Source organism: Ascoidea rubescens (genome assembly GCF_001661345.1).
Source record: "Ascoidea rubescens DSM 1968 unplaced genomic scaffold ASCRUscaffold_5, whole genome shotgun sequence".
NCBI lineage: Eukaryota > Fungi > Ascomycota > Saccharomycetes > Ascoideales > Ascoideaceae > Ascoidea > Ascoidea rubescens.
Window position 1 is genome coordinate 1024734 of NW_017962917.1, and position 21566 is coordinate 1046299.

General features: G+C 34.1%; 12 protein-coding genes across 12 annotated transcripts; 7 read left to right on the forward strand and 5 right to left on the reverse strand.

Annotated features, from left to right (window-relative positions):
- Nucleotides 1-286: 286 nt before the first annotated feature.
- ASCRUDRAFT_75679 (phosphoinositide binding protein ATG18) lies at nt 287-3058 on the forward strand. The gene has a single exon (XM_020193165.1). The coding sequence runs from the start codon at nt 410-412 to the stop codon at nt 2819-2821; it is 2412 nt and encodes an 803-aa protein (XP_020048013.1). The 5' UTR covers nt 287-409; the 3' UTR covers nt 2822-3058.
- Nucleotides 3059-3254: 196 nt separating this feature from the next.
- FRS1 (phenylalanine--tRNA ligase subunit beta) lies at nt 3255-5184 on the reverse strand (the record flags this gene model as incomplete). Its single annotated transcript, XM_020195070.1, has 2 exons — nt 3255-3382; nt 3553-5184. 2 exons carry the CDS (start codon nt 5182-5184, stop codon nt 3332-3334), a joined length of 1683 nt encoding a protein of 560 aa, XP_020048014.1. The 3' UTR covers nt 3255-3331.
- A 447-nt stretch (nt 5185-5631) lies between these two features.
- ASCRUDRAFT_70168 (DnaJ-domain-containing protein) lies at nt 5632-6759 on the forward strand (the record flags this gene model as incomplete). The annotated part of the gene is made up of 1 exon (XM_020191753.1): nt 5632-6759. The coding sequence occupies one exon, from the start codon at nt 5632-5634 to the stop codon at nt 6757-6759; it is 1128 nt and encodes a 375-aa protein (XP_020048015.1).
- A 313-nt stretch (nt 6760-7072) lies between these two features.
- ASCRUDRAFT_75682 (uncharacterized protein) lies at nt 7073-7742 on the reverse strand. The gene has a single exon (XM_020193166.1). The coding sequence runs from the start codon at nt 7699-7701 to the stop codon at nt 7546-7548; it is 156 nt and encodes a 51-aa protein (XP_020048016.1). The 5' UTR covers nt 7702-7742; the 3' UTR covers nt 7073-7545.
- KAP95 (karyopherin beta) lies at nt 7683-10621 on the reverse strand. Its single transcript, XM_020193167.1, has one exon. It carries the CDS (start codon nt 10410-10412, stop codon nt 7788-7790), a length of 2625 nt encoding a protein of 874 aa, XP_020048017.1. The 5' UTR covers nt 10413-10621; the 3' UTR covers nt 7683-7787.
- An 801-nt stretch (nt 10622-11422) lies between these two features.
- Nucleotides 11423-12767, forward strand: SSP120 (nucleobindin SSP120). The gene has a single exon (XM_020193168.1). The coding sequence runs from the start codon at nt 11610-11612 to the stop codon at nt 12372-12374; it is 765 nt and encodes a 254-aa protein (XP_020048018.1). The 5' UTR covers nt 11423-11609; the 3' UTR covers nt 12375-12767.
- Nucleotides 12768-12847: 80 nt separating this feature from the next.
- On the forward strand, nt 12848-13663 carry TIM22 (translocation channel protein TIM22). Its single transcript, XM_020193169.1, has one exon. The coding sequence runs from the start codon at nt 12924-12926 to the stop codon at nt 13482-13484; it is 561 nt and encodes a 186-aa protein (XP_020048019.1). The 5' UTR covers nt 12848-12923; the 3' UTR covers nt 13485-13663.
- A 127-nt stretch (nt 13664-13790) lies between these two features.
- Nucleotides 13791-14900, forward strand: TGS1 (RNA methyltransferase). The gene has a single exon (XM_020193170.1). The coding sequence runs from the start codon at nt 13876-13878 to the stop codon at nt 14794-14796; it is 921 nt and encodes a 306-aa protein (XP_020048020.1). The 5' UTR covers nt 13791-13875; the 3' UTR covers nt 14797-14900.
- Nucleotides 14901-15318: 418 nt separating this feature from the next.
- KIP2 (Kip2p) lies at nt 15319-17463 on the reverse strand (the record flags this gene model as incomplete). Its single annotated transcript, XM_020189832.1, has 3 exons — nt 15319-15508; nt 15815-16165; nt 16370-17463. Coding segments are annotated over 3 exons (1635 nt in total), but the record flags the coding sequence as incomplete, so codon positions are not given.
- A 1390-nt stretch (nt 17464-18853) lies between these two features.
- Nucleotides 18854-19961, forward strand: PRS3 (ribose phosphate diphosphokinase subunit PRS3; the record flags this gene model as incomplete). The annotated part of the gene is made up of 3 exons (XM_020191754.1): nt 18854-18927; nt 18972-19010; nt 19070-19961. The coding sequence occupies 3 exons, from the start codon at nt 18854-18856 to the stop codon at nt 19959-19961; spliced, it is 1005 nt and encodes a 334-aa protein (XP_020048022.1).
- A 494-nt stretch (nt 19962-20455) lies between these two features.
- ASCRUDRAFT_34342 (uncharacterized protein) lies at nt 20456-21106 on the forward strand (the record flags this gene model as incomplete). The annotated part of the gene is made up of 1 exon (XM_020190512.1): nt 20456-21106. The coding sequence occupies one exon, from the start codon at nt 20456-20458 to the stop codon at nt 21104-21106; it is 651 nt and encodes a 216-aa protein (XP_020048023.1).
- On the reverse strand, nt 21093-21492 carry ASCRUDRAFT_75688 (uncharacterized protein; the record flags this gene model as incomplete). The annotated part of the gene is made up of 1 exon (XM_020193171.1): nt 21093-21492. A coding segment is annotated over exon 1 (151 nt), but the record flags the coding sequence as incomplete, so codon positions are not given.
- Between the last annotated feature and the right edge of the window lie 74 nt (nt 21493-21566).

Sequence of the window (21566 nt, forward strand, 5' to 3'; positions counted from 1 at the left end):
CTTTGGCCTAGTGTTTTTTGGCCTCAGAACCCCACAGCTGGAAACTAAACGAACGGGTCATCGATGCAGGTACAAAAATACTCAGAGGTCGCAGCTGGAAACCGCAGACACATCCGGCTTCCGTGCAGCCGCGCGCACGGATCATTGCACAACCACGTGCAGAGAACCACGGTGGACCGGATGTGTGCGCGGAGTGACTCGGATTTCCGTCCGAACAAAACTCAGCTGGAAACAGTTTGGGAGTTGCCTTTAATCGCTAAAGAGTTGGAGCTGCTAATATCGTTAAGATCGTTGGTACTGATACTGATATCGTCAAGTCTGTTCTTGCAATCAATAGACTGTGTCCTGCGACCACCCCTATCTACACTGGTTTTATTGTTCTGTTTCTATCCCTTCTTTGTCTTCAGAGATGCCCCCTTCTACGTTGTCTGCTTCTTCTGCTGCCTCGAGTAACTCTTTGACACCAACAGCTTCAAATCCACCTTCAAACTCGAATCCAAAACAAAACTACAAATTAAAATATGCCAGAAATCTAAACCCAATCAATTCAACTGCTGCAGATAACATCACTGCCACATCTGCAGATAATGCCCCCAGCGACAACATCGATATCGATAACAATACTAACAATCTTACCATTAATACAAAACCAACCCTTTCTTCTGATGACTCTCCCAATAATAATCCCAACATCAATAACGACCCAAACACAAATACAAACACAAACTCATCAGACCCAAATAATACAAAAACTAACACAACCATTAATGCTAATATTAACGAAAACTCTAATGATAATAATAATGACAATAATAATAGTAACAATAATAACAATAACGACAATTCTAATGATAACAACAACAGCAACTCTAATCAAATTAACGATTCAATTGGTTTTATCAATTTCATTAATTTTAACCAAGATGGCTCTTGTTGCTCAATTGGTACCAAATCTGGCTACAAAATCTTTAGCTGCTCGCCATTTGGTAAATGCTACACAAAAAAAATCGGTGCAATTGGTATAATTGAAATGCTCTTCTCTTCTTCTCTACTAGCCATTGTCGGTTTAGGCGACCAGCCAAACATGTCTCCACGTCGTTTAAAACTAATTAACACCAAAAAAAATCTAATCATTTGTGAACTAACCTTTCCAACAACAATCCTATCTGTAAAATTAAACAAACTAAGACTAATCGTTCTCTTGGAAGACCAAATTTACGTCTACAATATAACAAACATGAAACTATTGCATATCATAGACATCCCACCAAACCCAAATGGCATCATAGCTTTGAGTCCTTCAATTCAAAACAACTATCTAGCCTATCCATCTCCCCCAAGAACCTTATCTTCAACTAATCCACTAGGATCAAACAACATCATGAATAATCAAAACAATCACAACAATCTATCAAATTCCATCCTACTAAACCACAATCTAAACAATAACCTAAATAACAGCATCAACAATAACAATAATGACTCGAATAATTCAAACCAAAAAGACTTGAAAGATTCAAACACAAGAACTGGCGATGTAACAATATTCGACACAAAGACTTTACAACCAATCTGTGTCATTGAAGCTCACAAGGCTTCTCTAGCAACAATAACCTTATCATCTGATGGTTTGTTACTAGCCACTGCTTCCGATAAAGGCACCATCGTTCGTGTCTTTTCAATTGAAACTGGCGAAAAACTATACCAATTCAGAAGAGGCACTTATGGTACAACCATTTACTCTTTGAGCTTCAGCAATGATAATAAATTTTTAACCGCAAGTTCCGCAACAGAGACTGTCCATATTTTCAGACTAGGCCAAGAAGAATTAAACAACACAAAATATCTATCAAATGATTACTCTTCTCCTGCAAACCTATCTAATAATGTATCAATCAACTCAATTAATTCAATTAATTCAATTAGTTCAACCAAATCAAATAGCACCTCAAATTCAATAAATTCTTCATATTCAAAACAAAACAATTCTCATAATCACACTGATAATGACAACGAATCTAATGACCCAAATATAAATAATAATACCCACGATAATATTGATGATCATCTCTATACAAATGGCGACTCTAATATAAAATCTAAAAACATCACTGCTAACGATATGAACGATAACGATAACCAAAATAATGACAACAATGATCAAAATAACCTTGATCTGCCAAGACGTTCATCTGTATCCTCATATGGCTCCTTGGGTTCAATCGATGTCATTGAAAGCTCAAACGATTTGGATTCTTTAAATCCAACAGCAATGGCCAATATCAACCCCTCAAATAATACCCAGATCCTTAAATCTACAAAACCAATAATTGACTCATCAAGAAGAACTGTTGGTAGAATAATCCGTCAATCTTCTCAATCTTTAGGTAGAAAAGCTGCTGAAAAAATGGGTATATATTTACCAAGAAGAGTGAAATCAGTCCTAAAGCCAACCAGACATTTTGCTTCATTGAAATTGCCTGCTTCAAATGGCACTAAAAGTGTCGTGGCGATTGGCAAAGAAATCTCAAAAAATATCATATTAAGCAACTTTCTAATTAACCCAGCTAATGGTCAAGCAAATGGTAATGCCCCAAATTTAAATAATACAATCAATAGCACTAACACTAAAAATCCTTCTAATGATTCAAGTTTAGCTTTAAATTCAAGTGAATCCAAAATAGTCGATTTATTACATGTTATGGTTATTACGAGTGAAGGCATATTTTACAATTATGGATTAGATCCTAAAAGAGGCGGAGATTGTATACTATTGAACCAATATAGCTTGATAAGTGCAGGTAATAGTGAAAGAAAATAATTTAAATTAAAATTAGATAGCAAGTTGGAAATAGGAAGTCTGATACTCAGTTTTAAAATTTAACTCCTATTTGAGTGCTCATTATTACCTCTCATAGTTCATTGATCATTTTTACTATTTTCTATTTTTTTTTCTTTTTATTTACTTTTTGTGAATCACTTATAAACTTTTATTGATTTTTTATTTTTCGGATATAACTATCAATGTCTTTTTAATTTTTTAGCTGTTAGTGTCTGAGATTTATATTTTAATTTTTCAACTTATTTATTTATTTATTTATTTATTTATTTATTTATTTATTTATTTATTATTTATTATTGTATCAATTTCTATCTAATTAAGTATATTATAATAAAAATATTTGCATATTGTATTTAAATGATGAATATTTAAAATCTATTTATTAAAAAAAATTAGTTTAAAGAATTAAAAAGGGGTTGTAAAAAAAAAAAAAAGGAAGATAATAAATTAATAAATCATTAAATACATTAAATGCTGAATAAAAAATAACTAAAAATGGAACAAAATAAGAGAATCTTTAGTATATTTCTTTTTCATGTTCTATTAATTTATAGGAAAACTTCAATATTCAATTCAACAGATGAAACAGCAAATGGAAGGTTAAAATTTTTGGAAACATTAGGATGGATAACACCGATTTCACCAATACATTTAGCTTCGGATTTATCATCTCTCCAGAAGACTTTAGCACCTCTTCCTGGAAAAAAGACTTTATCATCGTCATTGCCTTCAATCCAGTAACCTCTGGAAGTAGTGTCTTGATCAGGGTTTTCAATCCAGGGAGATCTCATAGTTTCCATGATTTTATCTAACAAACCTTGGATAATTTCAAAACCAGAGTTTTTGCCAGCATAGATGGCACACCAATTTCTTTGATTTAAAGCTCTTCTTTCTAGCTTATCATTTTTTAATACAATATCCCCAACTTCAAAAATTTTAATGGGCAAAGAGTGTTTTTGGTTTTCTCTTGTTGTCTTCAATAAACCAGGCAATAAGGATGTTCTTACGACTTGATATTCAAATGTTTTTGGATTTGCTAATTTGACAGCCAAATCGTTATTATCGACTCTGTTTAAAAATTTGAAATTTTCATCATGAGAACATAAAGTCAATGGCATAACTTCTGACCATGAAGATTGAGAATTTGCAATTCTAATAATATCAGTTACTTTTGATATTGGTAACAAACTTCCAGTGATTGCAACTGAATTCAATTCTGTATCAGCTTTCCTGCTTTTGATTAAATTATTATAACCGTAAGCAATACCAACATCTTCCATAATATCACATTGATGTAAGATATCAGGTCTTGTGATTGGGATTTTAACATTGATAATGTTTGGGTCAGAGGAAGATTGTTCCCCAGATAAGGACATTTTAATTAGTAATTGGCAAATTTGATCAGATGTTAAATTCAAACCAAGGCAACGATTCACATAGTCAATTTCACAAGGCATTTCTCTTATTGATAGATTTGGGGTGATTCTTGATTGGTTATTATGGTTTGAGATTATTTGAATTTGTTCAACTTGAAATGGGTTAGATTCAGAATATCTCGAGAACATTGCAATCAATTGATTTAAGACGATTTCGATTTTGGTTTTGTCGGTACCAGTTAATTCAATAAAGACGTTTTTGGTATCTAAGGTGATTTTGGATAGATTCGAATTAATAATTGGTGGCAATGAGGCTATATTATCCCTAGAATCCAATATGAGAGGAAATTTATCTGAATTTTCAATAATGTGTAAGAATTTGCCTAAATTTTTGTCCTTTTGATAAAATTCAATGAAGCTTTCACCATTGACAACTTGCGATTGGTTCAAAGGTATGAAACTGATATCAATTGGTTTGGAAGCTCTGTAGTGAAAATTTGGTAATAATTTATCAAGATCATGAGTACCAATTGCTACTAAAGTTCTATTTCGACATAAATTTGAGTGCAATTTGTCTTGTAAAGTGATGAAGGAATCATAAATCTTCTGGGTAAATTTGATGTTTCTTAAAATTGCAGCAGCAGCATATGGACGAATGGATTGAGTTGATTCATCAATTGTGAGAGTGAAATTAGGTTTATCCAATAAATAAGAGTAGGTTGGAGTGGACTTTTGATGTAAAAACTCGTTTAAGGACTGAGCGATTCCCTCAATACACAACAAATCGTATCTGTTAGCAGGAATATCAATCTTCAATTGAGGTTTTTCGCCTGGCAAACAATCATTGGTTGTATCTTCGTCCAACTCAATACCAAATTCAAAACACAAGTCGTCAAACTCCTGGGTGGTGAACTCTCTGCCCAACAGTTCAAAGAGGTCAGCTTTATCAACAGCAACAGTAGGCATATCCAATTAAGTAGAACAAAGAATAGGAAACAAAGAATAGGAAACACAGATAAGCACTGAATCAGGTTGTTTATCGTTGTTTATCGTTGTTTATCGTTGTTTATCGTTGGCTATCGTTGTTATTATTTGTCATTATCACTGATAAATTAAAATTTTTACGCTGCAAGTGAAAAATCTCACTAACCGGACGCTCTGACTCACCGGCCACTTTGTGCTAACCGGACAACAGTCACCTGACGTCAAACATGCCCGGGCCATGTCGGACGTGCTGTTTTGGGCTGCTCCGCGCTTCCCGCGCTTAACTACGGAGTTGATTATGAATACGTAAAGCGAAAAGTCTGGCGATGGTGGAGGAGACTCAGCAGCAATGATTTGCACGATTATCGGTGAGTGATAGGCTATCTCGTTTCGTCAGAAGACATTGGGTTGGTTTTATTGCAGTGAACAATGAGAGCTTTTGGCAGATTGATAGCATTGCTAGTGATGTTCAATTTAGTATTGGTGTCCTTGGTTAATGGTCAAGAGACTGACTTGTACAAGGTGCTCGATGTTCCAAGAGACGCCTCTGATAAGGACATCAAGAAGGCCTACAGGGTGTTGAGCAAGAAATACCATCCAGACAAGAATCCCAACGACGAGCTGTCTCACCAGAAATTCATTGAAATCGGTGAAGCCTACGAGATCCTCAGCGATAGCGAGAAAAGGCAGGTTTACGATAACTATGGCTATGAAGCTGTCAAAAATGGGCAGAATCCAAACCAGCAACAGCAGCAACACGATCCCTTTGATTTCTTTCAGCATATGTTTGGTGGCAACAGAGGTAATCAAAAAAATGTTAGAAAACAAAAGGGCCAGAACATTCAAGTTAACATCGAATTAACCTTGAATGAGTACTACAATGGTGATTTGAAAGAATACCAAATTAATTTAAAGACAGTTTGTGATCATTGCCATGGCACTGCTTCGGAGGATGGTAAAGAACATAAATGCAACGAGTGTAATGGCTCGGGCCTAAAGGTTATTAAAAGACAATTAGGTCCAGGAATGTTTCAAACTTTTCAAACCACTTGTCCAAAATGTCAAGGAAAGGGCAAATTAATTAAAAACTATTGCAAAAAATGTAATGGCCAGGGTATAATTGATTCAACAAAATCCTTCAATATTCATGTTTCTCCCGGTGTTGATAGACATCATGTTCAAGTCTTTGAAAATCAAGCTAATCAATACCCGGATAAAAATATTATTCCTGGTGACCTATTGTTTCAATTTAATGAAAACTATTCTAAAAATAACCTAGGTTATAGAAGAAGAGGCAATAACCTATTCAGAACTGAATATCTATCTCTCAAAGAAGCATTATTGGGTAATTGGAAAAGACAGCTCGATTTCTTCAATAAAGATGAACCTGTTCATATAAAAAGAATTAAAAATCAAATTGTTACAAATGATGAGATTGAAATCATTAAAAATAAAGGTATGCCAATACCGGAATCTGATGATCAATTTGGTGATTTATATATTCAATATAAAATTATAATGCCTGTTGGTTTAAAAAATCCACATGATGAGTTTTAATTTTGTTAAATAAATAATAAATAATAGTAAGTAATAGTAAGTAATAATAAATAATAATAAATAACAGATAACTAAATAGATAAATTAAAAAAAAATTAAAAATTTAAAAAATCAAGTAAAATTTATAAGTAAGTAAAGTAAAGTGAGGTACTAGTAATATTTCAATTTTTTATCAGAATTGTACAAAGGATTAATAAAATTTTATAAACAGAAAATGGTAATAAGAAAATAGTAATAAGTAAATGGGTAAAACAAAATGAATTAATCAAAGGAATTAACTAACAAATAATCAAGTAGTTAAGAATAGGTCAAAAGAATAAAAAAACAAGTAAATAAGTAAATAAGTAAATAAGTAGATAAGTAAATAAGTAAATCAATTATGAAAAAAGGGCATAATATTACTTTTCTTAAAAATAAAACAAAAAATAAAAATCAATGATAAAGGTAAAGAATAAGACAAAATAGTTGGGGAATAAGTAATATAAAAGGGTAAAAGGGAAAAAAGTGAATAAAAAGTAAAAAAACAAAAAGAGGAAAATAAGGAAATAGAGGAAATAGAGGAAAAAGAGGAAAGAGGAAAGAGGAAAGAGGAAAAAGTCAAAAGTATAAATAAATATAAAATATAAGAAAATTTTATAAATGATTATAAAATATAAAATATAAAAAAATAAAAAATTAACAATAGAACATCAGGGTATAACAGCTCTATATAAAAAAAGTTATAAAACTGATTTTAAAATTCACCTAAAAATTCCAAAAAAAAAATATTCTAAAACTTATTCATTTTTAAAGTCTAAAAAGCTTGAAAACAAAAAGATATTTGATAAAAAATAACAAATAAAATTGTTTGATGTTATTGATATTTGATTCTGGGTATCTTTTTTTTTTCTTCTTGGTTGTTGATTGGTTGTTGATTTTGGAATGAATTTCTTTTAAACACATTTTAGTCTAGCTAGAATGACTGTTCTTTCCTTTTCTTTTTTTTTTTGATCAATTTTCTTTATATTTTCTTAAAATTAGTTTTAAATTCATTGAATTTTTTTCTTTGCCCATTTGGCTGTATTTCTAGTAGTCACACTAAAAGATTGATTAAGTTTAACTTGTCTGAGGAATGTTGCAACCCATGGTGATCTCAAGGCTTGTTGAATTTGGTTATCCTTTGAAAATATTTCGGCTAAATCTCCAATCAAACCACAGGCAGCTCTACAAACGGTGTCAGAACTTGAAAAGTTGAAATCTGTTGGAATTGAAACCAAAAATTGGAAGATTATGTCAACATATGGTCGAAGATATTGTGGCTGTTTTTCTAGACCAGCAACCACGCCGACATAAGCATCTAAAACCGCTTCTTTGACGTCAATAATGTATTCCAAAGTTTCTACAGAAGAGTCTTCTGGTTGTAAATTTTGAGCTGCAGAGCAGATTTTCATGACAACATCCAAGTATGGTTGAAAAGCTTCTCCAATTGATGTAGCGATATCACCAAAGCACGATAAGATGGCCGGTCTTAGTTCCCTTCTTATATCAGGATTTGAAAGATTATTACCTAGTGTGTTCATTAAACCGTTGCAGTAAGGAATAATTTGGTCACCTAATGATCTTGAGATATCCGCTACTAGACCGACAGCAGTATTACAGATTTGAGACTCTGTATTTTCTAGAGCATTGTTTAAAAAGGGCAAGAATGAGTCCATGTATTTAATAAATTCGCTTTCCACAGCTGAGGCAGTTGTGCTGATGGCAATGAACACGTCTTCTTCGATTAGAGAATTTCTTTGATTTTGTTGGATTGATAATAATTTCAAGAACATTTCCATGAGACTATCAGATACAGATAAAACGTCTTTGCCTGCTCTTCTAATGACGTTTGATAGTAAACTTAGGATGTTGGATTGTAATTCTTGTAAATTTGACAAATCGTTTAGCGATAATTTATCCGGTTGTTGAGACATTTCGATTGTGATGTTTAGTCTGTTAAGAGCTTCACTTGCGATTGAGTTGACGAGAGGCATGACATCCTTTGAGGAGAATAATACTAGAGCACTTAGAGCTTCGTAGGCGGAAGCTCTTGAAGTGTATTCGTTATCACCTCTGCCAGAGACTTGTAGTAATACAGGCACTAAGGAGGAGTAGTATTTTGACATTGGAGTTGATTCTGTGTTTGAAGAATCTTGGTTTAGTTGTTCGATTAGATTCATTAGAGTCCAGCAGCAGTTTCTAGAGACCTTTGGGTGAACTTGTAGGCCCTTTACAATGGCATTTATAACACTTGGTAGATGTTGTTCGGTATCGATAGCGTCGATGACTAAATCGGCTATTCTACCTAGACACCAGGCTACGGTTTCTTTGACTTGCAAGTTTTCATCATCAATTAGTTCCAATATGGAGTTCAAGGCTTGGGCAATTAGGAATTTCAATTGGCTGTGGTCGGGGCCATCTAGAATTGAGCCAAATGCCATTACGGAGGCTTCTCTAGATCTCCATTCTGTGCTGTTGATGTTTCTTTCGACAAAGTCCAAGGTTGGTTTAACAACAGGAGTGCCACAATTTTGAGCGAATAGTTGCAAACAAGCACCAGCAGCCATTGAGATGTTCCATGTATCGTCATCTAGATCATCGTTTTGTTTTTTCAAGAGGGATAATAGAGTTGGTAGGACGTCTTCTATTGCGATTAAGGAGAAGTTGTAGGAGGTAAAGTCTGGGTTGTCATCGGGGATTAGGGAGGAGGAGTTGCTGTTGTTGAAGTCTTCTCTTCTGTAGGAGATTTCTAGTTCTTCTTCGCAAACTGTTGACCAAAACTCGACGGCCATGCAGGAGACCTTTTCATCAGTGTTTTGCATTCCTGAAATGGTTAAAGAATAGAGGGCTCTTTCCATGTATAAGGGCATGAATTTGTAGTAGAGGGACATGATTTTAGCGAGGGCACCAAAGGCAGCAGCTTGGAGGTCGACGTCGGAAGCTTGAGTTGCTTCACAGACGACTTGCATGATATAATTACGCTCGCCTTCTTTTTGGAAGTTTGATTGAATGAATTCTAGGGAGTCGACGAGGGCGTTTATGGCGGTTAATCTAACGATTTTTGAGTTTTTTTCAGAGGACTGAGCACCTTGTATGATGGCGATGAGGAAGTCGTTTGCTCTTGAGACGATGCCTGCGTTGTTGGGATCAGCACTTTCGCAAATGTAGCCTATTGTGAGTAGATTTGATCTTTTGATGTGGTCTGGGACTTCGGGTTTTGTGTTTTCGATGAGGGAGTTGATGAGTTCAGGCCAGTCGTTTCTGGAGAGGTCGATTTCAGCTATTGCAGCGACTAATTGGGCAGCAGAGTTTGCTACTCTGTCGTCGCTGGAGAGGAGGTTTTTGAGGGAGTTTGCTTTGATTTGGTTTTTGAAGTTGTTGTCCAAGTTGATCCATCTTTCAGAGTAGATTTTGTGTTGTTTTGGGTCTTTTGAGATTAATTGGTTTTTTAGGGCGAGAGAGGCTAGCATTCGAACCTCAGTTTTTTTTGATTCATTGTTCAAGGCTTCAGACAAGAGAGAGAGATAGAGGGGGAAGTTTTCCTTTGCAGCATTTTCTAGTTGTTGTTCAGCTTGGAATCTCTCTTGAGGGTTTGGATTTAGGATAGCATTTTCAAGTACCTGACCGATATCCATTTTGAATAAGTGAATAGGTAAATACGAAGATTAATTTAGTTGATTATTTAGTTGATTATTTAGTTGATTATTTAGTTGATTATTTAGTTGATTAGTTATTTAATTATTTGGTTAATTAAGAGGATAGGTTCTCTCTTTGTTTATTGTTTATTGTTTATTAAAAGAAAAAAATATTTTTTTATTTTTTTATTTTTTTATTTTTTTATTTTTTTGTTTTGTTTGTTTTGTTTGTTTTGTTTGTTTTGTTTGTTTTGTTTGTTTTGTTTTGTTTTTTGTTTTTAATATTTCTAATTGAAGAGATATAAGGAGATGTAATTGCAGTTGTATATTTAAGATTGAAAATAATTAAGATAATGAATATATATATCGACGAGAATCAATGGGAATTGGGTGGCAGATAGCAGACAAAAGAAGCAGACTGTCAGAGAAAGAAAGAAATAGCAGCAGTGTGAGTCTGAGATCTGAGAGTCTGAGAGTCTGAGAGTCTGAAGGTAAGAGAGTAGGAGAGTAAGAGTAAGAGTAAGAGAGTGAGAGTAAGAGAGTAAGAGAGTATGTGTGTGTTTGAGAGAGAGAAAAAAAAGAGTTTAGGGTTAACAATTGGCTGAAAAATCTGGGAAAGTTCGTTGAATAGTGATAAGATGGAGGAAATTCAGAAGATGGGCCAGATATATATAGTGATTCGTGAAGAAAGAGCTGGAGAAGACACTGGAGGAAGTGCTGAAGAAGGTGCTGGAGATGGATAAGATACGAGAGTCCTTCAGTTGCAAGAAAAGAAAAGGAAAAAGGTAAGTAAATAAACAGACGCAAGTAAAGAAAACAGTCGCAGACCACGAACAGAAAACTCTCGTTGCTGTGAAACACCAGAAAACACCAGAAAAAGCACTTCTAAAACACCGCTGGCGCACGTGCAGCAGCTCCCGGCCCGCAGCGGCAGCGGAAGCACAAGCACCACACTAGGGGTCTGCAAAAATTTTAGACCTCTGCAGAGGTGGCGAGAGCGGGGTCTGCAGCAGCCGAAACGCACGACGTAGCCGCATTCGATTTCGGCAGGTGTGTGCACGTGGCGGAATACAACACCTCCAGCACCGGGATGGTTACTGGGGTCTGGCCGGGGGTCTAGGCTTGTTTGCAACACAAGAACGTGAAAGAGCAATCCAACAGCACAAACAGCACAAACAGCACACTCCAACACAGTCAATGAGACGTCTGGTGATTGTTTTTCTCTTGCTTCTCCTCCTTCCTTTTGCCTCTGCCCACTCGGGCCACGCCGGTGCTGAAGACACTCCCACACAGCTCTTTGAAAAGTGTCCTCCAGACTTGAGCTGGCAGCAATGGCATATGATCCAGGAACACAACATCCAGGACTTTGACCCTGAGTCCTTCTTTCATTTGCACGTTTCCTCCGACAAATCGCATCTCCTTGAGAAGGACATTCTCAACATGTATGGCTTGCTTCGGGACAAGGTCGTTGGAAAGGGCGATGGAATGGGCAAACACGACGATTCTGAGGGAATCTCCGAAGACGAAAAACATCTCATTCTAACCAAGGTTCTTAACTTGATCGATCTCAATAATGACAGGAAAATCTCATTCAATGAATGGTTGAATTTTATCAACAACAATGGCAATTTACCCGATTTTGGCGTTGGTCCAGGCCATCACTCTGATGACTTTGAATACGAATATGAAGTCCATCACTGGAACAAATACCACCAAGATGACGATCCCGATGTCAAAATCCTACACAAGGAAGACATTGAACATGAACTACTCCACCACGAACACGATATCGACCATGCCTATACAGAACAAGATACTCAAAACCTCAATATCGACTCAAAAGACCCTCCCGATAACGATATCAATAACAATACTCCCAAACATAAGGTCATCAAAATCAACGACAGCTATTTAAACACCTTAATCAATCTATATAACATCCCTACAAAATATCTCTTTTAAAAGTTTATGCATCTTTATCTTCAGGTCCTCTTTAGTCTTCTTGTCTTTAATTCTAGTACTATTGATTATTATAATTAATGTCTACGCTCTACTATATTATAATATCAAATTATTATAGTAATAACTATTATAATAACATCAATTATAATAAACAATTCTATCTCATTCACAGTCCTATATACTCATGCTTTTTAATTAACTTTTCCATGGTTATATAGAAACTGCCAAATAACGCACGTCCAGCATTCGCAGAACACCCCTTCTGCATACTATGCAGATTTGTAGTTGTCCCACAATCATGGAGTCGCTTTTTCTTTTTTTCTTTTTCTTTTCCATTTCCGTCTTCTTTTCAAATCGATCCGCTCCTTTTCAAATCAATCCGCTCCTTTTCCGTGCTTTATCCGTCACCTTTTTTTTCAGTCAATCTTAATCTGATCAATCTAAATCTATTACAATCTTATCTCATTTAATTAATCTACTTCATTTCATTTCATTTCATTTAATTTCACTTCACTTCACTTCACTTCACTTCTCCTCTTTCTTCTCACAATGGCTCCCGGTTTAGGCTTCTACAATCAAGCTGTGCCCCAGCTGAAATCTCTCAAAGACATGTCTCCAGAAGAACAAGGTGAAGCCATCGCCCTACAAGTTATGGGTTTCATGCAGTCCTGTCCTGGTAAAACTGCTGTCTCTGGTGTATCTGGTTTCTTTCTTGGTGGTTTCTTTGGTCTATTCATGGCCTCAATGTCCTACGACGTCCCTGGTGGAAACCTAGAATCGGCCTTGAAATTTAACGATTTGCCCTTCAAACAACAAATGAAAATACAGTTCTCTGACATGGGCAAAAGAATGTACTCCTCTGCCAAAAATTTTGGCTACATTGGTGGGATCTACTCAGGTGTAGAATGCTGTGTCGAAAGCCTAAGAGCAAAAGACGACATCTATAATGGTCTTATGGCTGGTTGTATAACTGGTGGAGGTCTAGCTATTAAATCTGGCCCTGTTGCAACTGCCATAGGATGTGCAGGCTTTGCTGCTTTTGGTGCTGCAATAGATTTGTATATGAGAAAAGACTATGCTCCTCCACCTCCAAATGACTATGATGATTAATCCCTTTAATCACTTTCCTGTTTTTATCTATTTCTCTTTTTCTGTTTGCATTCAATGAATTTGTTCCTTCTAATGAAACTTAATGAAACTCTTTAATGATTCACTTTGTATTTTTCAAGTTTTATTTCCTTTGGTTTCTTTACATTTTCCTCCATCTCTTCACTTCAAGTTGTAAATAATCTTAATTCCATAATCTTAATTTTTTTTTTCTCTTTAAACCACTGTAAAAACTTACTAAATCCGTCTTTTAAACTGAAAATTTTTCGATTTTAAATCATCTACTATAAAACAATAACCAAACAATAACTTTTTTTTACTATTTTTTTACTTGTTTTTTACTTGTTCTTTTGTTTTTTTTTCTCTTTTATATACCCTATTGTATCATAAAACCATGGACTTGACTGACTACGCTGACCACTTTCCAACTTTCTTCACTGGAAAATCAATTAAAAAGAAACAAACAAAAAAAAAACTGAAAAAAAAATCAATCCATTATTCTGATATCCACGACTATGAAATTTTCGATCCCCAAAACGACAACAACTCTGAAATTCAAGACAACAATGGCAATTTAACCATTTACGACAAAGATGACAACAAAATTATCATAAGGTATGCCGATAGACTCTCTTTACCCCAAAACTGTCAAAAATATTGGAAACAACGTTATAGCATTTTTTCCAAATTCAACGACAACATAAGGCTAACCTCAGAACTCTGGTACTCTGTTACTCCAGAAGCAATTGCAGACTACATTGCATCCTACATAAAGCAGAACTACACTTTCACCACAAATACTGCTTCTCCACAGAAAACCTCCATCTTGGACGTTTTTGCTGGTGGTGGAGGAAACTCAATCCAGTTTGCTTACCACTTTGACAAAGTAATAGCTATCGATATAAATTTTGCCAATTTGTACTGCTTGAAACAAAATTCAAAAGTCTACCAAATCAATGAAAAGATTGAAACCATCCAAAAAGATTGGTCTCAAATCAATGATGCATATCTACTCAGCTTGAAAAAAGACTACAATATCAACTTTATATTTGCAAGTCCTCCCTGGGGTGGTCCAGAATATTTAAACAAAGATACCTTTGATTTACAAAACGATTTGAAACCATTTTCCCTAACTGATCTTTTAAGTGGTTTTCTCAAAATAACAAAAAATATAGGCTTGTTCTTACCTAGAAACTCAGATTTGAATCAATTGAATCAAATAACAAAGGATTTGTTTGGTGAAAATTCAAACTGTTTTGTAGCCAAAATCAGCTTAAGAACAAGAACTAAAGGGTATTGTTGTTTTTGGTGTTGAATTGATTTATTATTATGTATTAATTTATATTTTAAACCCTTATGGGTTGTTTTTTTTGTCATATAGCATTGCTGAAACAAAATATATATAGTATACATATCTAGAATTGAATTTGAAAGAAAAAAAAATAACAAAAAAAAAAACAATATCAAATAATTAATTGAAAATTTTAAATATTTAAACTGAAAAAATGAGTATAAACAAAAATTTATGAAAAATTTATGAAAGGCATATGAAAAAATGATAAAAAATTCATGAAAAAAAAATAACAAAAAAAAAAAATAATATAAAACTTATGAATTTTTATAAAGGTTTTTGAAAACTATTGCCATTGGCAAAAAATGATACTTCATTCAATTTACTTTCATTGATTGTAGTTAATAAAGTACTGGCATTATACTTAAGGTCAGGAACACTCATTCTATTAGTTTTATTTTTATTTTTATCACTATTGTTATTGTTATTGTTATTAACGTTTCCATTGACTAAATTATTATTAAAATTTGGCAATGGACTTCCCCCTAAAATGCTATCTCTAACTCTTGTAGAAGTTCTCAATGCTTTGATTATACGGTCTTTATTTTTGATTGTCTCTCTTAAATCCATGATAGTATCTTGTTGTTCCTGGATAAGTTCTTCCAATTCTTTATTGTTATTGTTATTGTTATAGTTGTTGTAATTATTGTTGTAATTCCCATTGTTATTTATGCTGCTATTAAACATATTATCGTTAAAGTTGGCCAATATGTTATATGAATCTATATGAATTGGCGAGGGATTTTGGTGCAAGGATAATGATGAATTAGAGCCCTTGAATGAAATTTTTGTAGGCAGTTCATTATCAGATATGTTTAAATTATTAATTAAATTGTGGATGTTATTGGCACTATTATTGTTACCATTATTGTTACCATTATTACTAGCAATACTATTATTGTTGTTATTACTGTTGTTATTATTGTTGCTATTATTGTTGCTATTATTATTACTACTATTGCCACTTAAAGTATTAAATGACTTTTCATATTCCATTTTCTTTAATTGGTTTTCCAAATGAGATATATAGCTGTTATTTTCTTCAATTTCCGAGTCTTGTCTTTTGAATAAATCTTCGATATTTTTAATTAGATTTTGATTGATTTTGGATAAATTTGAGTGTGATAAACTGTTTGTAATTTCTGATTTAATCATGGTTTGCTCTATTCTTTTGGAATCGTTTAATCTTGATAGATGTTCTAATCTTTCATTGAGTATTCTATTTTCTGATTCAAGTAGACTGTATTCGTCTTTTAAATCTTCGTAATTTTTTTGCAAATCTTTATTGATTTGAGAATCATTACTATTAAAGTTGCCATTAGTATTAGCACCACTATTATTATTATTATTATTATTATAGTTATTATTAATAACGTTCAAAACATTTGTATTATCATTAGATAATATGGAATTTGTAGAGTTATTATTTTTTAGTAAATTCAATTCGATCTTTTGTTTTTCCAATTGTATTTTCAAGGCCTCGATAATTTTGATGTTTTCTAGATTTATTTCTTCATTATTACTGCCATCATATAACTCGTGTTTTGTGACATTAAGTGTTATATTTTTGGCTCTGGCTGCAAATCTTAAAGTGTTGATAGTTTCGTTGAAATTTTCCATTGATAAATGAATTGTACAAAGGATTGATACAATTGCATTACCCGATAATGCTGGTTGTAATAGCCTTGTTAATTTCGAGTCTCTATAGTTGATATGATTTAAAGAAGAGTTTGGAGAAGATAGTTTTGATATGACAGATGATAAAGCTAATAGAGATTTATTGATGAAAGAGCCTTCTTTCCTTCTTTCAGATTGAGAGGTAGCTCTTTCTGAACCTGCTAGATCACATAGAGACAAGGTTGATATGGTTGATTTTTTTGTTGAGTTATTTTTATTGATTAATCTTATTAGAATAATAGCGTGGGACCTTGAAGATCTTTGGTTGAAATTTGTTGAAGCAGTTTTTCTAAAGGTGTCGCCTTTTTTAATCAAATTTAATAGCTGGGAGGAAGAAGTGACAATTTCTTCAGTTAAACCTATGACTTTTATTCCGTAAATTGGATCATCTCTAATTTTTAGATCAATTGAGTCGTTACTGCCATTAAATTGTGGGATGGATATCTGGGTTTGAGGCAGCAATAGGTCGATTAGTTTTTCGTTATAAATCTCTAAATAGGACACTTGTATTGTGAATGAGTTGTTGGTTGTGTTTTGGTTGCTATTGGATGAGACATCGTTGTTGTTGTTGATGTTGTTTATGTAACTAAAGATTTCATTGATTGCTAGGGGAATTAGACCAGGATCGTTGTTGTTTCCTTGCATTGAATAAGTTTTGCCTGAGCCAGTCATACCATAGGCGAAAACTGTTGCGTTGAAGCCATTGATCAAGTTGGCTACCAAGTTTTTAACGATTTTCAAGTATATGAAGGAGTTTGATATGTTTGAGTTGAAAACGTTATCAAAAGAAAACAAGCCAAATTCGGGCGTTGATATAGTGTTGGAATTATCGTTGATGTTCCATAGGGATTTTGATTTCGATGGAGACAAGTTGTTGTTGGATAAACCACTGGGATGAGGTATGCTTAATGGTCTGGGTCTGATTGAAACCGATATAGTGCCAGAGTAGGAGGAAGAGTTGAGTGAGGTTGAGGACGATGCTGAGGAAGAAGGCGAGGTTTCACTGTTACTATTGCTAGTGGCAATGCTATTGGCGAGCGAGTTATTTAGTATGTTGTTATTACTTAATAGGTTTTGATTATTATTTAGACTTGAATTAGGTCTTGAATTTGGTCTGGAATTCAATCTGGAATTTGGTCTTGAAATCTGTCTGCTGGAGTTTCGAGATGAGGATCTGGAAAATGGATTAACAAAAGTGGAGCGAGTTGGACTCTTGTTGTTGAGGCTGCTGCTGCTGTTGTTGCTGGAGCTGGTGCCATTGCCATTGGAGAGACTGAGCGAAGAAGTCTGTCTTCTTAGCGACGATGGTGTTCTTGGAGCGAGATTTGCAGATCTTCTGAGACTGAGGTTCGGATTGTAGGTCGACATTGTTCCCTTTGGGGGACAGTGGGTGTAATTGACAACAGCAAGCAAGGAGTGCGATGAACAGATACCACAAGTTGTTGCTGATAATGCTAGCTTTGCTATGCCCTTTCTCTTGCCTGGATATTCAGTTATTGTTTTTTTTTACTTACCTCTGTTTGAAGCTGCTTCTGCTACACACTTTCTGCGAATTCCGCCCCTGTCCGAAATTCGAACCGCGCTCAGAGCAAAGGCATCCGTGGACGTGGTAGCGGATTACCAGCCACCACAACGGGTCAATGCATAAGTCTGCAGTGCTCTGAATGCGGCGTAATTAGACATATACAGACATGGCTGTACTTTCGCCCGCAAACATGGCACTCCACCGGATACCCCCTCGGAACGCGGGCGATTGGTTTAGCGAGTATCTTGTTTGCTAAATGCCGTGTTGTGATTGGCTTGTTGGCTGGGCAGTATTACTCAAAAGCCCAGACCGTTGGAAGCGCTGTGTTGGGCGCGAAACGAAAATCACAGCTGGATTGCAGTACTAAACAGAGCAGATACTACTGGCTGTTTATTTGGGTTATCGCAAAAACGCAGATCACTGCTAACATCCGGTTGTCAGTTATCTCCGGAGATGCAAGGTCATCGCGCTCGAATTTCGCTCAGCAATTTGAAAAAATTTGTGCTTTTAGGTTTTCGTCCTCTTCTTATAAATTTTCTTTTCTTTATGCTGTTTTTTTCCTTTGCAAAAAAAGAGAAATTCAGAAGATGAGTACTTTAAATTTTTTGAATTTCAATAGTTTATTTAATAATTTAATTTGGTTTCAATTTAATTTGATTTGATTGAAATGAAATTATTTATTAATATAATCAATACTTTTATATAATATTCAATAATCCCGTTAATATTTCTTCACTCGCCAATACCTTGTATTCCTACTACCCAATAGCATTAGTACCAATAATAATCATTATAATATTAAAATATTAAAAAGTACCAATGTCTGCAACAAATTCGATCAAACTAATTTCAAGTGATATCCACAGGGGTTTAGCTGAGCTTGTCTCAAAAAGGTATGTCTCTATCCATTATAAAGACACGACTATGATCTATGAAGAAAAACAAACTACGATAAAAATAAAAGAAATACACTCATGTAAATTAAAGAAGAAACTCCGATACTAATATTTTTTTTTTTTTTACTTTTTTAATAAGACTTGGTTTGCCCTTATGTAAAGTTGATCTTAAAAGAGAATCAAATAACGAGGTTTCCTTTAGCATCAGAGAATCTGTTAGAGATGAAGACATTTACATAGTGTCTCAAATATCTTCGGGCGATGTCAATGATCGTTTATTGGAACTACTTATAATGATCAATGCTTGCAGAACTGCTTCTGCAAGAAGAATCACTGCTGTGATTCCCAACTTTCCTTACGCAAGACAAGACAGAAAGGATAAAAGTAGAGCTCCAATCACTGCTAAATTAGTTGCTGATATGTTAACAACTGCTGGTGTAAACCACATCATAACAATGGATTTACATGCTTCTCAAATCCAAGGCTTCTTTGATGTTCCTGCTGACAACTTGTACGCTGAACCAAGTGTACTAAGATACATCAAAGAAAACATTGATTATAAAAACTCAATCTTAGTTTCTCCCGATGCCGGTGGTGCCAAAAGAGCTGCCTCATTAGCAGATCGTTTGGACTTGAATTTTGCCTTAATTCACAAAGAAAGGGCTAAACCTAATGAAGTATCCAAAATGGTTTTGGTAGGTGATGTAACTGATAAGATATCCATAATAGTAGATGACATGGCTGACACTTGTGGCACTCTAGCTAAAGCTGCTGACATCTTGTTGAAAAATGGCTCCAAAATGGTCATAGCAATTGTAACCCATGGCATATTGTCTGGAAATGCAATCAAGAACATTAACAACTCTAACTTGAATAAGGTGGTGTGCACAAACACTGTTCCCTTTGAGAAAAAATTGCTTTTATGTCCCAGGTTGGACACAATAGATATTTCAGGTGTATTGGCTGAGTCCATTCGAAGACTCCATAATGGTGAATCTGTTTCCTATTTGTTTAGAAACTCACCCTTATAGTTATCCCATTATAACTAGCCTAGTTTGCCTAACGAGTAGAAGCTTGCTTTTTCTCTCTCTGTCCTTTTTGCCTCTACTCCTTCTATACGTTTAATATTCGATTTCTATCAATATACATCTCATACACTCTGGCTTGGTTTAGTTTAGTTTAGTGTAGCTTAGCTTAGCTTAACTTGATTTATATTCCATAGCCATTGCTTCTCTTAATCCTTTAGTTATTGGCTTAATAACCGAGTGTTTTTGCCTCCAAACCTTATCCTTCCGAATGGCAAATTCAGACGCATTTTTGAAAGCCATTTACGTCTCATTTCATTTCATTATCTTATCACATTAGCAATATAAATACACAATAATTAGCCTTATTAACAACTAGCTCCTTTTGATACATCTATACTCGAAATTAATACTCCAAAGACTTTTTTTTTTTCCTTTTATTGAAGACCTTTTATATTGATATCTTTCTACTCGCTTTGTAATAATAACACTCATTCAAAATGCCTGCTAATTCCTCTCCTTATGCTGCTTTTGCCTTCGATGTGCTAATCTCCTCCTTGAACAAGCAAAAGACTCCTACACATAATTTGAGGTTTTATAAAGATTTGTTTATTAGAAAGTTCAGTTATAGCGATGATATAAACCACGATTCTTATCCATTGTTTGTGACTTGGAACATCATAGAGGGCAATCTCAGCAATTATCAAGATGACGAACATGAGTTAAGAGGCTGCATTGGATGTTTTAGCAATTTGCCCTTGGAAAAAGGGTTGATTGAGTACTCCAAAATCTCAGCATTTGAAGACCCAAGGTTTGAACCCATCGAAAAAAGGGAATTGAATAGATTACTGGTGTCTATAACTTTATTAAAAGATTTTGAAGTTGGACTGAATCCTTTGGATTGGAAATTGGGCGAAAATGGAATAAAAATTTCATTTGTTGATAGAGGGAGCAAAAAAAGTGCAACATTTTTGCCGGATGTGCCAGTTGAACAAGATTGGGATAAAGAGACAACATTGAATTATTTGGTTCAGAAAGCTGGTGTTTCCAAATATAAGGTTAATTATAAGAAGTTTGATATTAAATTGACAAAGTATAAAGGTGATAAATCTTCAATGAGTTATAAAGATTATCTCAACTTGTTTGTTTAATTCAATTTAGAATTGTTTTTAGTTTTGTTTTTGTTTTTATTTGATATAATTTTATCATTTCGTTTATATTTCATTACAACTTGTGATGATCTTATTTTCTTGATGATACCAGTTTTTGCATCTGAATAGTCTTTAAAATATTTTGAGATCATTATGATTTTCAACATAGTATAAATATTGTTTTAGATTGTATTTACAAATAGGTTTCAAGCAAGTTAAACAGTTTTGTAAAATTTGAGTTTGCATTTAACAATAGAGGTTCATTTAGTTATTTTTATCATACAATGCAAAAAAGTATCAAAAATTTTAACCCCTTAATAATTGATAAATCATAGATAATAACAATAATATTTTTTTTTTATTATTTAAAATCAATAAACTAAAAATCAGAATAATTACAATTAAACAATTCTAGAGAAAAAACGATAAATTGGAAACCTTGTTTAAAAATCGATTTAAA